Source organism: Biomphalaria glabrata, chromosome 16 (assembly GCF_947242115.1).
Source record: "Biomphalaria glabrata chromosome 16, xgBioGlab47.1, whole genome shotgun sequence".
NCBI classification, from domain to species: domain Eukaryota; kingdom Metazoa; phylum Mollusca; class Gastropoda; family Planorbidae; genus Biomphalaria; species Biomphalaria glabrata.
The window spans coordinates 2,233,097-2,248,950 of record NC_074726.1 but is presented as its reverse complement, the minus strand read 5'-3'; the positions used below and the strand labels follow the sequence as shown (position 1 = coordinate 2,248,950).

The window sequence follows — 15,854 nt, the reverse complement described above, 5'->3', positions numbered from 1 at the left end:
TGGGGAAAAGTAAAGGCGGTTGGTCGTTGTGCTGGCCACATGATACCCTCGTTAATAGTACATCATCTTCCCTATAGACCAAAAGGTCTGAAAGTGGAACTTTCTCTTTTCTAGCTTGAAGATGTCTAGATTCTTCAGTAATAATGTTGTTTTGTCTTCTCTGGCATAAAACTTTAATGGGAATGCGCTTCTATTTTAGCTTCTTCTGTCACTTGTACACAATCATGACCTACTTAGATAAAACTTTTTGTTTCTTATGTGGCTGTTAGATCTAGACGCTAATCTTCATTAGTAGTGCAATGATAGAGAGAGAATTTTAAACAATTGTTATCTTTGATACAATGACTCTAAACTCAGTTCTTGGAACTAGATCAACGCCATTCGTGTTGTGTTAGTACACTTGTGGTTAAAGCTTTGCATTTTAGTTGATTTTCAGCATTAAGCTACATTGGAGGTATCATCAGTTTTTAGAAAATGTGAAACATATTCCGGCTGGACTTGAAAGCTGAATATAAGAGGTAATTATTGGACTAAATAAATTCAATCTAAATAGATTTTTTTTTTCAATCGCACTAATAGTACTGAGACATTCACATAAACTTGTATTCTGTCTGCTAAGTGCGTTTCATCTTGTCAACAAGGTTACTCAGAATATTTACTAATGGGGGGAAGATCTAAATCTTTAATGATATTCGGACGTAGTGACTGACCACTTCATAAAAGCTGACCACAAATCGACAGCTTACAGACTAAATTATGTAAGCTCCCTTTTCAGACCATGCTTACAGACTAAATTATGTAAGCTCCCTTTTCAGACCATGCTTACAGACTAAATTATGTAAGCTCCCTTTTCAGACCATGCTTACAGACTAAATTATGTAAGCTCCCTTTTCAGACCATGCTTACAGACTAAATTATGTAAGCTCCCTTTTCAGACCATGCTTACAGACTAAATTATGTAAGCTCCCTTTTCAGACCATGCTTACAGACTAAATTATGTAAGCTCCCTTTTCAGACCATGCGGTCTATAGGGCAGGTGATGTAAAGGTAATCTGTTTCTGTAGCCCACGGTTAGTGTGGCCAGTAATGACCAACCGACTTTTCTTTTCCCCGATATATGTCAGCTACCAATTAGAACTGGGGGGGGGGCGCTCAGAGGCGCCCTATAGATACCAAAATTTAAATAGTCTTCACCAGGATTTGAACCCGGGATTCTGGTTCAGAAGCCCAGCCTTTTACCACTCAGCCACCGCGCCTCTAGCACACATTCTATTTCATTTCAAATGAAATTAATATACCACGTCTGGCTGAATGATCATAGCTGAAGGAAAAGCTGTGAAATTCTAAGATAATAAACAACAGAGCGAGGGGAGAATTTGGTTACAGTTATACTATTCTAATGATATGCTAATAGATCTAAGCATACAAGACCATGTGCAAAATGCATGAATTTATTGAACTCTTTAATGAATAGGGCCTCATTCTTCTCGTATATATTGAAGGCGTTACTTAAAAACATGAAAATAAAAAAAAAAAATTGCGTCCTACGCATTTCAAGTGTTAATCTAGTCACGCATGTTCATCAATGACTAATGCGGGAATACCCAAAGTGGTAGTCTGTTGAAGATACAGATTTTCTAGTTCTCCAGTCTAAATTGAAATAATCATTTTTTTACGTTGAAGAAATATAACGGTCATACTAGTTAATAGTTATTGAGGGCAAGGTATCACCGCCACTCATTGATCAGGGAACATGAAAAGCACCAAGATACCTGTGTGTAGTCGCTGAATGAACTCTTTATGTTGTGTCTGTTGTATTTATGTGTATTTTTCTGTTGTGTTGTCTTTATATGAGAAAAGAGTCCTTGTAATCACAACACATTTCCGTAAGGATCAATAAAGCAGTCTTAATCTTAATCTTAAATCACTACGATAAGCTTTAAGCTTTATCAATTAGGATTTTTAAAAATTTTCCTTACACATATTCCTACAGCTTTGATTTGTTAATGATATATCATATGTTGTGTATTAGTTTAACTGACCTGGCTTTCTGTTAATCTCCGATTTAGATGCGGCCATTGAAAGAATTGTCGGATATAGCGTCCAGGCTGGAGGAGTTAGACAACTTTAAAGAACTATTACAAACTCTTATACAAAATATTAGCAAGGTAGTCGTATGTATTTTTTTTTTTAATAAAATCTATCTTTAATATAAGTTTAACTCTTTCTCTCCATAATTATTTACCAGAATCTGGTTGAATAAACGCTGGTATCGTCATTTAGGAGAGAAAGAGTTAATGATTGTATATTCTGCTCTATTTGGATGGCTATATGGTTAGATACATTTTCGTGTGGTATGCGCTGTGAACTGGTATCTTAATGGTCTTGATTGTCCCATGTCTCTCTCTCTCTCTCATTCACATTCTCATTCTCTTTTTTTATGTAAAAGAGATTTATATTTGTTATAAATGTTGTTTTTTTTTTAATATTCATAACGTAGTGTATTTTTCTAAGCGACTACCGAGAGAAAGAACGGTAACTCTTACAAGCACTTCGCAGTACTATTGTATTGCTTGACAAATAACATTTTAAGTAATCAGTAACTAGATTGAATACATGATATTATCAAAAGTATTATCAGTCTTGAGACATTCGATGACATAATGACATTCGATTCGTTCGATTAACTACAGGAGCATGATGACATGAGCATAAAACACGGATATAAAGTCAATGAACATAATGACTTAAGCGCATGAGATTTAAACACTTAGACAGAAGGAAAACACATTAAACACACAAGTGTAAGGACAGAAACATATGTTCTTCAGCAGTGCTTTTCCAAATTGTGTTACGCGTAACCCCAGTGCTCCACGAGCTACTGGAATAACTAACAAGTAGGCCACCACGAGAATTGATCTCTCTCTAAAAAAAAAGCGTTCCATAAGGAAAATGTTTAAGCAATGCTCTCCTTCAGGATAAGGTCAGAGACACAGTAATATGTGTTACAATGGTATTGAGTGAATGGTGAATGTGCAGAAATTAAATCTGATGAACCAATATCCAACTGTATGCCGGACATTGTAAAACTAAGTGCTAAATAAAAAAAAATCAACTGAGTTCCTCTGAAACCAGTGATGTCCGAAATCCGGCCCGCGGGCCAAATCCGGCCAGCGACGTGTTTACATCCGGCCCTCTGAAATGTCAACACAAAGTGCAGAAAATTTTCAAAAAAAAAAGTAATGAAAAAGGTTTTAAAAATGTATCTTTAAATTACGTCAAGGGCTTTGGGCACTCAATTTTTATCTTATTGGTACCATGACATTAAACGTTTGTGCGTGTATTAAATAGGTATCTGAATGTAGAATCTACGTTTCTACTAAGAACATGAAACTTAGCCAACATATATGTTTTAAAAATAAAGTGTGGCTATTTTTAAAAAATCTAAAACATAAACGACATTATGAAACACACATGACGCCTAGAAATTGGAGGATTGATGGGAATATTTAACAAAAAGGGACAGGGAAAGTACTTGGCTATAAAGCTAGCTACACTATTGCTCATAATCTAAGCACTGAAATGAAGCCCAATATTGCTGATATTTTCAAATAGAGAAATGAAGCCATTTTCTGACGTGGGGAAAAAGATAAAGTTCAAGTATCCCATCATTTAATGAAGCATGGGATCTACGGGGTTTCAGGTCAATTTAAGTTTTTGTAGGCCTACATTTTCATTCATGTGGCCCGCGACACGAGTGTCAAAAATTAAAATGGCCCGCTGGTCGAACTAGGTTGGGCATCACTGCTCTAAACAAAATACAAAAAAAAATATTTTTTTTGAATTAGAAATGATGAAAAAAATTGAGCACACACTATATATCAAGCAATAGTACACTTTATTCAGATTTTCCCCTTAAAGATTAAGATTTAATAGACTGATTGGAAACTGGTATAAATATGTACTCCCATATTAATAGCACATAAAACCGAAAGTTTCAGTTGCTGAACCTAATTTATTTCCATTTATCTCCCCTTACAATTCTTTGTAAAAAATGTTTGTTTTGCATGTTTGGGATGTTCCTTCAGAGTTGAAGATAATTTATTTTCTAGTCCAAACCTCCCGCAGAACGACGGGGGATGGCAGCGGGTAGGGTTTGAACCCAGGACCGTCGAGACAACCGAAAGTCAGTCCACACGATAAGGCAGTGTAGAAACTCGAAGCTTCTTAAAGCCAATAAATAGAAGAAAAAATACTCTTCCTATTTATGTGGCAATCTTAACTACAACGCCACTGGACACTGGGCCTAAAGCATATGAAGCTTGACATAATGTTATGACATAATGACATGATCACGTGGACACAGTCCTGTGTCACTCATTTTGACACATGTTTGTATTGCAGGTCGCACAGAAGGGTGAAGCCTGGGCAGATGAAAGTGGCGATTTAAACTACAGTGAACTCAAACAAATTATTCTTATAGAAACAGAACAATGCGTTCAGAGTTGTTTGGAAATAGCACGTAAGTTATGCCGGGTTGCTTCTGAATAGCACATAAGTTATGATGGGCTGCTTTTTACAATACCACTATTCAAGTCACTCTATTCAAGTCACTTTATTCAAGTCACTCTATTCAAGTCACTCTATTCAAGTCACTCTATTCAAGTCACTCTATTCAAGTCACCCTATGCAAGTCATTCTATTCAAGTCACTCTATTCAAGTCACTCTGTTCAAGTCACTCTATTCAAGTCATTCTATTCAAGTCACTTTATTCAAGTCACTCCATTCAAATCACTCTATTCAAGTCAAGTCTTCACGGAGGAACTTGGGAGGGGTGGGAGGGTGAGCAGGTGCTGATGTCAAAAAAACGACTCTAAAGATCTTCCTAAAAATGTAACAGTTGATGTATATCGCTGAGAAAAGAATTACTAGCTCGTTGTCCACACGTGGAAAACTCTAGTTTGACCGTTTTCATTTATCAAAGTTAAAAATAGATTTATGTAAACTTGGCTTGACCAGGCTGAGACTAAAAAAAAAAAAAAAAAAAAACATTTTGTAGTCAGCCTTAAAGTACTGAAATTATACAATTACAGGGTAAATTTAAAGTTGCTTTAATTTTATTAAAACAAGAACTAAGGTTTAGTAATATTGTTTTACGTAAATCTAATTTATATTACATCTAGAGTCTAGATCTTCTTTTCTTATGAAATAAAGACGTTACTTCAAAAAAAAAAAAGGAAGATGATTACGTCCTGCGCGTGTTCCTAGGTCAATCTAACCATGCATGCTAATCAATGCCCTTCTTCACTAGTGCTATTAGAGCATGGAATGGGTTGCCTGAGCTGGCCAGGAAAACCAGTGACTTGGCAGAATTGAAGTCATTGGTTAATTTCCATGACTGAATGCATGACGCGTAGGATGTAATCATCTTCTTTTTTGAAGTAACGTCTGTATTATATAAGATAATGACCTATATTTCTGCTAAGTCAGAAGAAAATCTACATCTAGACTAAATTTTAAGAGTTCTAAATTAAAAGTTTAGGTCTAGTATTAGATATCGATGTCCATATAATGATAATCTCAATAAATTCGCCATGTGCGTATAAATCCCCAATTGTCACAGTGATACATACATAAAATTACATTCACATATATGCAGTGGTGGACTGGGTGTAAATCGGCCCGGGTATTTCTTTACTATTCGGCCCATAAAGTGTATATTATAATATAAGATAAACGGATGAAACCTACATGTATGTAAGTTAATTGCGATCTATGAACTGTTGAGTATGCCCTATCATTATGCCGAAAACGACCAACTGTCTTCACTTTTTCCCCCAACCAATGTCATGTACCCATTAGAGCTAGATGGATGCCAAAATTAAAAACCACAGTCACAATAGGATTCGAAAGCCAAGCGCTTTACCACTCAGCCACCGCGATTCTTGTCTACGGGTGTAGGCTATTCAAGTCACTTTTATGTAAGTCACCGAGTGCCCATATAGCCAGTCCGCCCTGCATACATGACAAAATCACGGTTTCGATACCCGGTTTGAACAAAAATATGTTTTTAATAATTTTTTTTATATATATTTTATTTCAAGTTGTTTAATGGAGTCATTGTCTTTTAAAGAAACGCATTTTTAAAATGTTTTTCTTGTGTAATGTAAAGTCAGCTAAAACTTTTTTGTTTAGTTCCATTGAAATCTCTTACACAAGTTATCTCCCTTTTTTTAAATTCTATAAGATTACTATTTAATTCTCAGAACACTATAAAGGAACTTCAGCATTAACTTCTAAAGTACAGTCCAATCATGGAGATCCTGAGATAGATTCAATGGAAGATTCCTGTTCAAATTCTCAAAGTAATAAAAATGTACATATATAGTTAGACAATTTAATGACGTCATAGACATATTTTCTACAACAACAAACAACATGGCTACTTCAAGCTCTGTCTCTCTATCCCATCATTCTATTGAGCTTAATTAATTATTTTTTTAAATATTTTAGCTCTTACCTATATATTTCTAAAAGTCTTAACTACATATAACTAAACAATATATATATGTTACTATATATAGAGAGATATGAGGCTTGTCTTAGGGTCCAAAAAATAATGAGACTTACAGCTGCGACCTACATATTTTGCCACACCGCCTGTGGTCAACTTAGATTAATTTTCGCTGTCTACGTCTGTCCTCAACATTGTGCTTTCCTTTGGTCTCAAATGTGTGTTCCGCGTCTTTCGTAAGTGATACCTAGCTGTCTCGTTCTGAAGCCTCCTGCTGCCAGGTGCTCAATTAAAGCAAGTTGGCGTTTAAGTTGGTTTTACCTAGGGAACACCGACAACCCAAACTTACCACACACAAAAAAGAGTGCCTTTAGCATACGTTCATGCCCCATTAGGGATACGTGCCCTGACCAGCTTAACTGTCGGAATATTAGTCCTCCTTCTATACTGTCCCTATCGGCATTCGCTGTTTGTAGTGTGGTCTTGCCACCGTATGTCCATGATGGGGCGCTAACATCTTTTTTGAAAGCTTTTAAGAAATCTTAGTAGCTTTCTGTAAAATACCCATGTCTCAGATCCATAAAGAAAGGTTTAGAGAACCACTATAATAGAAGTAATCCAAAGTATATTACATTAAACCAACTACATTGAAAACCTTATGAGAAAGTTTCCGATAGGTGTCATGAATTGAAACCTTTGGCGTCCAACATTTGTGCTTTGGATTTAAAGAGGAAAAGCAAAAATGTAAATTAAAAAATCTGTCAAGTCTTTTGTTTTCCTGGCTGATTCAGGCAACCCTTTCCATTCCGCCCGGAAGAAAGAAGTATACAAACTTGTCCTTGCATTTGGGATAAGATGTGTGACGCAACAAATTAAAACAATTATTTTGTGTAGAATCGTTGAGTAGACCAACCCTCATATCTAAATGTTCTGTTCTCAGGATATTTGCCTAAAACAGTTATTCATTTGTTTATCATGCTCGAATGCATTTACTTTTAAACTTTTTCTCTTTTACAAATAATCAAATGTTTTTCAACAAGAAACAGTGAACAATGACAGAGACTTTTCAAGAGTGGAACAAGACCTGAGTTTACTAAACATCGAGGAACTCGAATCTACTGCTGGTACTGAGGCTCCGTCACAGAAACTGACAATGCAAACTGACAAACTACTATCTTTAACAGACAGCTTATCAACGGACATAAATCATGAGACGTTTAAAGGAATAATAAAAGAGCTTCAAGCTATGAGAGAGGATATTTCTAGTCTGAAATCTGTGATGGAACCCTGGACTTCTGGGCCACATCTTGAACACTGGCAAAACAATACAAAAGTAAGGATTTTCTTTTCTGTTTTTTTTTTAAACAATGTCATATAAAGTCGTTATTTCAATATATATTATATATATATATATAATATATATATTACATACACCTTTTCTCACATATACAATACATGTACTTTTACCTGTCTAATTTTACGTCTTGAGATACGATCTTTGTTTTAAAATATATTTTACAATAACTTTCAAAGAAAAATTGGAACTACCATACTTCACAGCTTAATCTTACGTTTTTTTTCCTTTCCAGTCACGTGATGTATACAGGCAAGATGAGCAGTATTTGAAGCCGCTGGGTTTGTTTGGTGAGAACTTTAACAGTGGCGTCACTAGGGAGGGTGTCACCCGGTGCGGTCAGCTCAGGATGTCACCTCCCCCCCCCCCATTTAAAAATTGTTTTTTTTTTCGTTATAATAGTTGCGCTGTAATAAATATAGTTTATAATGACCTACGTTATTTGATTATTCAACAAAAAAAACTAGCAAATAAGTGTCTATTAAATTTTAAAATTCATTTGTTTATTACAAGTTATCTACATTTCACTGGGTTTGCGTAGTCATGTGAAACTCTGCACGCGTCCTTAATCTTTGGAATGGAAGACATTTGTCAATAATCTATAGTTCAATTTTGCAACAATGCAACTATAAGTAAATTGCACTGCTATTTTCTGGTTATCAAATATGAACTTAAAGCTAATGTCTGTAACGATCTCATTTATAATAAAATTCCGCTTTGTGAAAGTGTCGTTTGTTCCTTTGTCTCAAAAAGTTCTTAATTTTAATTTTAAAAATCGTTTTTCACATGACGCCATAGATAAGCAGATGGTAAGAAACGGTGGGAGGCTTTGTTAAATGATTTAAAGATATTCTTGAAAGCCTTAGTGGCATATGAAACATGCAAATGTCCACTTTTATTTTCTTTAAGAAAATGTCAGTCATGGTATTTCTCTCAGTCATGGTATTTCTCTCAGTCATGGTATTTCTCTCAGTCATGGTATTTCTCTCAGTCATGGTATTTCTCTCAGTCATGGTATTTCTCTCAGTCATGGTATTTCTCTCAGTCATGGTATTTCTCTCAGTCATGGTATTTCTCTCAGCCATGGTATTTCTCTCAGTCATGGTATTTCTCTCAGTCATGGTATTTCTCTCAGTCATGGTATTTCTCTCAGTCATGGTATTTCTCTCAGTCATGGTATTTCTCTCAGTCATGGTATTTCACTCAGTCATGGTATTTCTCTCAGTCATGGTATTTCTCTCAGTCATGGTATTTCACTCAGTCATGGTATTTCTCTCATGGTATTTCTCTCAGTCATGGTATTTCTCTCAGTCATGGTATTTCTCTCAGTCATGGTATTTCACTCAGTCATGTTATTTCATGATAGTTGCATTATATATATATATATACTGTTTGTCACTGCATCTTTGTCTTTATTTTTATCTGATAAAGCACTAAAATAGTTTAATTACTAAAAAAATGTATTACATGCTTTACATGTCCCATGCGATTAGGAACGATTGAAAGGATGGCCGGCGGGGTTCGAACCCGGGACAATCGAGCCAGCCAGGAAAACCAATGACTTGGCAGAATTTAAGTCATTAGTTAACATGTCTGACTAGATACATGACGCGTAGGACGTAATCATATAGAGCAGTGAGGTTCATAACAAACGAATATTCACATTTGACTAGAGTAGCACCTTTAGTAAAATCACTAAATTTAGAAAGCCTTCAGGACAGGAGGCTCAAAAGTGAAGTAGCAATTATACATAAAACACAGAGCCATAATCTTCAAATACAAAAACAAAATTTAATAAAATACTCTGAAAGACACAAAGATAAAGGCACATTCCTCGTCCCATATGCTAGGACAAATTTGTACAAATACTCCTTCTTCCCTAGTGCTATTAGAGCATGGAATGGGTTGCCTGAGCTAGCCAGGAAAACCAGTGACTTGGCAGAATTTAAGTCATTGGTTAATATGCATGACTGAATGCATGAGGCGTATGGACATAATCATCTTCTTTTTGAAGCAACGTCTATATTATATAAGATAAGATATAATCATCTTCTTTTTTTAAGTAACTTTTGTAGATAAGAGAACTAAAAATAGCTCTCAACTTGGTGTATTCGGTGTACAGAATAAAGAAGTGTTCATTAGCTATTCAACTTATCTGGTGTACGAAAAATTGTGTAGTCTTTTTAACAAAGTGAGATTTAATTTCAAAGTTGTTTCTCCAGTAGCACGAATTTTTTAAATTTTTAATTTTTTTTTTAAATTTAGTTGGCAACAGGGATCTATTAATAGATCGTCCTTGACATTGTTTAGAATGGAACACTTATCTTGAAAGTTGCCTAGACCTTTAAAATCACAACATTTTGAAAACATTTCTGTGGCTACTTCCAGCTGAAGAACTAGCTCTGATGAAATCTCTGAAGCAGGACAACAAGCAGTTACTTGATGATCTAGGTCAGTGACTGATAGTTACACTTTTTATTAGTACATTATGTAGTTTCGAATTTGTTTGCCAGTGAGTGCGTTCTTTGAGAGACGGCTTCTAGATTGGTGGCTCTGTTGGAAACTTATTTTGCAAGACAGAAAGATGTCGACCTGATAAACGAAAAAAAAATTCTCATTCCAAGTCATGAAATTTTTCAAAATGTTAAAAATTAATAATTTCAAAGACACATGCTTTTCTAATGCGCATTTGCTAAAAGATTTCTGCTGCATATACAACTCACAGGTGTTTGACCTATATTAACAAGACATTATTATGACTCAGAAATGACAAAAGTGGTTTTCACTCTGTCTTTTTTTTTTTATTTTCGGTATTAACTCTTTCTCTCATAACAACAAAATGTGAGAGAGAGAGAGAGAGAGAGAAAATGAGAGAAAGAGAGAGAGAAAGAGAGAGAAAGAGAGAGAAAAAGAGAGAAAGAAAGAGAGAGAGAGAAAGAGAGTGAGAGAAAGAGAGAGAGCAAGACAGAGAGAGAAAGAGAGAGAGAAAGACAGAGAGAGAGAGAAAGAGAGAGAAAGAGAAAGAGAGAAAGAAAGAGAGAGAGAAAGACAGAAAGACAGAGAGAGAGAGAGAAAGAGAGAGAGAGAGAAAGAGAGAGAGAGAAAGAGAGAAAGAGAGAGAGAAAGAGAGAGAAAAAGAGAGAGAGAAAGAGAGAGATAGAGAGAGAAAGAGAGAAAGAAAAAGAGAGAGAAAGACAGAAAGACAGAGAGAGAGAGAGAGAGAGAAAGAGAGAGAGAGAAAGAGAGAGAGAGAAAGAGAGAAAGAGAGAGAGAAAGAGAGAGAGAGAGAAAAAGAGAGAGAGAAAGAGAGAGAGAGAGAGAGTAGGTCCGTGTTCGTAAACGAGGCTGTCCTTGTATCGGGACATGGCCACCCAAAGACTTACTGCCCGATTCCTTTCACGTATTCTAAGGAAGATAGTCCGAGACCATTCGTGCTTGTAGCCATCAACAGTGACCTGCAACGTCACAACCTGTGGGCAGTTAAAACCAATAGCTCGTTTCCACCTCCCACAGGTTGTGACGTTGCAGCTCAGTGTTCAGGCCTCCTGTACCGATTAGTCGCTGTAATTCTCGTCGTGATTTCTTACTAAAAAGGGGCTTCTGATAGGGACTAAACTTAGGTGTTCTCTTTAGTTAAGAATGATACACTGGCTGGCTTGTACATGCTCGCCGGAAGGAGGACAATCCCATCCCGAAAGTCATCCTCTACGGTCAACTCGCGACTGGCTCAAGAAAAAACTGGTCGCCCCCACCTCCATTACATAGATGTAATAAAACGTGACCTCAAATCAGTGAACATCAATACTGACCATTGGGAAGACATAGCTCTAGACCGCAACAGATGGAGAGAGACAGTGACCAAGAAAGCTATGGACAGTGAAAATGCATGGGTCTCAGCTCAGGAAGAAAAACGCACAATCCGAAAAACGGCCAGCTCCTCTACCACCGAAGCAAAAGCCACCTTAACCTGCGCTATCTGTGGACGGGAGTGTCTCTCCAAAATAGGGCTCCCCAGCCACACGAGGAAGTGTGCTCTGAGTAGAACCATAGTCGTTCTACGACTGAAGGAGGCCAATGAATACACTAGTATGTGATTCTTATTAGAATCTTATTAGAATTTGATATTATCTTATTAGACAGAAAAGAGAACTTTTATTGGCTCTAACCTTTGTAACTATTTGTCTGTTCACAGCTAATTATAAAGAGTTGTTAACAGCAAGGGAGTACGAGATACAAAGTCTGCAAAGAACGGGAGGTAACCCATTCAATAATTAGCTTAAAAAAAATGTCATTCAACAACAACAATTTTCTGACTTCTCTCCCCTTCTTTTGCTTCACGTATAAAACTGTGACTATTATTTATTTTGACATCTTGATATATATGGGACACCCCCCATCCCCCCATCCCCTTTATACAAATGCGGTGTATATTATTGACATAAAAAGATGAAATGTCAAATACTACGTCTGCTCACATTTTACATTGGTTGTAATAAATTGTCTACCAGCGTCTATGGTACGTTATAAAATATGTCAATATCTTTACCAATCCTAATAAGAAGGGAGATACGCCTAGTGTTTCTCAAACTTTTTCACTAACTAACCACTTCGCACATTCGGGGTATTTAGCGGAACACTTTATTTTTTAGAGACGTTAATTCAGGTGGCGGTCTAGTAGTTAATTATTCCAGTTGTTTGTGGAATACTCATTCGGGCCTCGTGGAATGCTAGGGTTCCGCGAAGCACAGTTTGAGAAACATTGCCTTGTACACAAGTAGTAATCTTAACAAAGTATTACAACAGGAGCAGCTATTCTATGTAAAGGCTACTATTTTTCAAACGAAGAAAATCTCCTATGATCAAAGAGTGCTTCCAGGGCCGGCCTTAGGTCATTGGAGGCCCTAGACTAGTGAATTTGGTGACCCCAAATAAAAAAAGACAAAGAAAGATAAACACCATAAAAATAAAATAATACAATTCTTATCTTATCTTATAAGATACAGACGTTACTTCAAAAAAAAGATGATTACTACTCGTGTTCCTAGGTCAATCTAATCATGTATGTTAATCAATGACTTAAAATCTGCCAATTTCTATTGTTCGCATGCACTTCTTCGCATTTTCCGATTTTCGTTTTGCTGCGTCAGACTCGAAATAACGTATTAACATATTACCGATAGGAAACAACACACACACAAATAGTAAAGACTTAGATCTAAGCTAGCTAGACATAGATCTCTGCTAGATCTTTATTTGAGAGTTGATACGAGCAGGGGCGGAGTGGGTATCAAAATCGGCCCGGGCATTACCATATCAACCGGCCCACAAACGGCAAGTCATATTATGGGCGTTGCCAGGTGCAAAGGATAGTTATTTTAAACTTAAAAAAATGCATATTATGAGGCATCTGAAGTGTAATTAGTCTGATACTGTTCCGCAAAAAACAAAAACCAAACCTGCTATTCACTGCACTTAATTAATGGAGTCCAGCGACTGGTAGAACCTATAGCTTTGTTTAGCTTTTGTGTAGGAGGGGGAGGGTAACCACAAACCCCCTTTTGGTTACGCTCTTGAAAGTTGGCTGCAATGGGGCAGTAAGTAAAGTTTCCCTTTCAGAAAATGAGGTCTGATACAGTGATGGTTTGAACCTCCCGACTACACCTATGAGTAATATTATAGATGTAAGCCTAATTCCCTTTTTTTTTAAAGTTGTCAGTTTGGTAACGGCCCACCGGAAATTTGCCCGTTTGTCCATATAGCCAGTCCGCCCCTGGATACGAGCATTTATTTGTTTTCAAATTATTTTTTCCTGTGCGAGGCCACCACCAATCATCATCATCAAACTCCGAGTGAGGGCTTGAGAGGTTCAAATCCTCTCTTGCAAAAGCCCTGGACAGAAACCCTGCTGTCTTGCGTAGTGCAATCGGAGTCGTTCGCTGGCTTCTTACCCTATGTCTAAGGCCGGCCCAGCACAGTTTCTTAGTCTTACACGAAAGCGTACTTGGCAACACGCCAAAAAAAAAAGATTCAGTCTATCAATTACCCAGGTACCTGGCACATTTTACTGTTACATTAACTGCTGTCCAGCCTTTCCCCTGTCCCTTTTCCCCTTCTAATTATTCAAAGCGCCCTCGTTTACCCCCTCCACCCTGTTTTTTTTTTGTCTCTCTATCTAGCACAGTGTTTCTCAAACTGTGTGCCACAGCACACTAGTGTGCCACCGAATATTTGCAGGTGTGCCGCGGGAGTTTTCAGAACGCCACACGTGCAGCGTTACACAGGTCTGCCTAATATTGAATGTTTATTTTACGTTGCGATGACATCCCCACTTGCAACGACAAGTAATAGTAGCCTTAGCAGACGCACAGCAGTTCTTAAATTGGTAACGATAATAATAATCGATATGTTTCATGTAAATTTTTTAGGTGTATGCTAATAATAACAAATTATTACTAAGCATTATTCATTGTTATCCATGGAGAAATACGTTAGTAAGAATGAAACTGCGAAAGTGTTCAATGAAAAGCAAGGAACCAAACGAAGGTACAAAGAAGATCACATCGGATATGGTTTCATATCTTCTGGACCTGAAGATGCTCCATTGCTATTCTGTCTGATCTGCAATGCAACTCTATCGAATGAGGCGCTTGTTCCAAGCAAATTGAAGAGACACTTGGAAACAAAACATCCAGCTTTAAAAGCGCAACCGAAGGAATACTTTGAAAAGTGACCTTTCTCTCTGATTTATTTGACAAATTAAATTCATTAAATTTAAGTCTTAAAGGACCATTGAAAATCATCATCACTGCATCCTCTAAATTGAAGTCATTTGGTGAAAAATTGTCTTTGTGGCAAAGTAAGATCTCGAAAGGAGTCTTCAACTGCTTTCCTACTTTCAATGAATGTGCTTCAAATAAAGAAATCCTCCCCCCCCCCCCCCCGAAATTATGGCCACTTTGACACACCTGCAGTCAGCAGTTTGAAATAATAAGTATGGATGGGTCAGCTCTCCATTTGAAAACAATGAAGCTACAAATCTTACAAAAAGAAGAAGAAGAGCAGCTCATTGATTTAAAAAATGATGCAGTTCTAAAGTCAAATTTTTGGTCGAAAACAGACTGTTGCTCTTCGTAGTGTGCTGCGAAATTTTTGTAGTTTTTTTACTGTGCCGGCAGACAAAAAAGTTTGAGAAACACTGGTCTAGCACTAAGTGGAGATTATTTCCCCTTCTTTGCTATCATATGAGTTTCCAAATATCGTCTACTCATGACTACAGAAAACCATCGTTAAATAAATACATTGACTAGCTTATATTTACGATACACTAACACCTTAGATAGTTCAATACATGTACACATTAAGTAATGTTTATACATTAAATTTATTGACTAATATTTATTCCTTTTCTCTAAAGTTGAACTGAAAGAAAATTTGAAATATTTAAATTTCCAATATGTTGAACTGAAAGAGGATATTGGTAAGTCACTGTTGTTACTGTAAGACTTTTTAAAGTTTGTTATTTAACACTTCATTGCAAAAAAAAAAATTACAGAACTAGCTAAAGATTTCAGGTAGAAATGTAAGCTTATATAAGTGTGATTTCGCTACACAATTAGTGACACAAATTACCTCAATTTAAACTACAATTAGTTTGTTTTTTTTAATCACAGCTCTCTTTTAATATAAAACAATAAAAACACTTTCAGACCTTGCTATCAGTAGGTCTTCAGTGACAAGGCCGAAGGTTAACGAAGGTGTCAGGTGGCCAGCACAGCAATAATCCGCCTTTATTACTCTCAAACTAATGTTAGTCACCCATGACTGCTGGGGGGAACTCTGTACGCCCTAAAAACACGGAGCTCTTCATCTTTACCGGGATTCAAACACAAAACCCTCAGTATCGGAGTTTAAGCGCTTTACCATTCTACCACCACGTCTCCTATATTCTGATTTTTTTTTTAAACCAAACAGAACCCGTGATCTAA

General features: G+C 36.6%; 1 protein-coding gene across 4 annotated transcripts in view; it reads left to right on the top strand.

Annotated features, from left to right (window-relative positions):
• Positions 1-283: 283 nt before the first annotated feature.
• Positions 284-15,854, top strand: part of LOC106069627 (uncharacterized) — a 28,431-nt gene continuing 12,860 nt past the window's right edge. Inside the window, exons 1-9 of one of the 4 annotated variants that reach the window (XM_056014523.1) lie at positions 285-518; positions 2,070-2,171; positions 4,405-4,522; positions 6,268-6,366; positions 7,562-7,848; positions 8,105-8,159; positions 10,258-10,320; positions 12,062-12,124; positions 15,284-15,346. In XM_056014523.1, the coding sequence (XP_055870498.1) occupies positions 2,070-2,171; positions 4,405-4,522; positions 6,268-6,366; positions 7,562-7,848; positions 8,105-8,159; positions 10,258-10,320; positions 12,062-12,124; positions 15,284-15,346 (850 nt within the window). In that variant the 5' untranslated portion in view covers positions 285-518. Of the gene's footprint in view, positions 519-2,069; positions 2,172-4,404; positions 4,523-6,267; positions 6,367-7,555; positions 7,849-8,104; positions 8,160-10,257; positions 10,321-12,061; positions 12,125-15,283; positions 15,347-15,854 lie in introns of all 4 variants that reach the window. The other 3 variants (XM_056014521.1, XM_056014522.1, XM_056014524.1) reach the window with 3 other exon arrangements.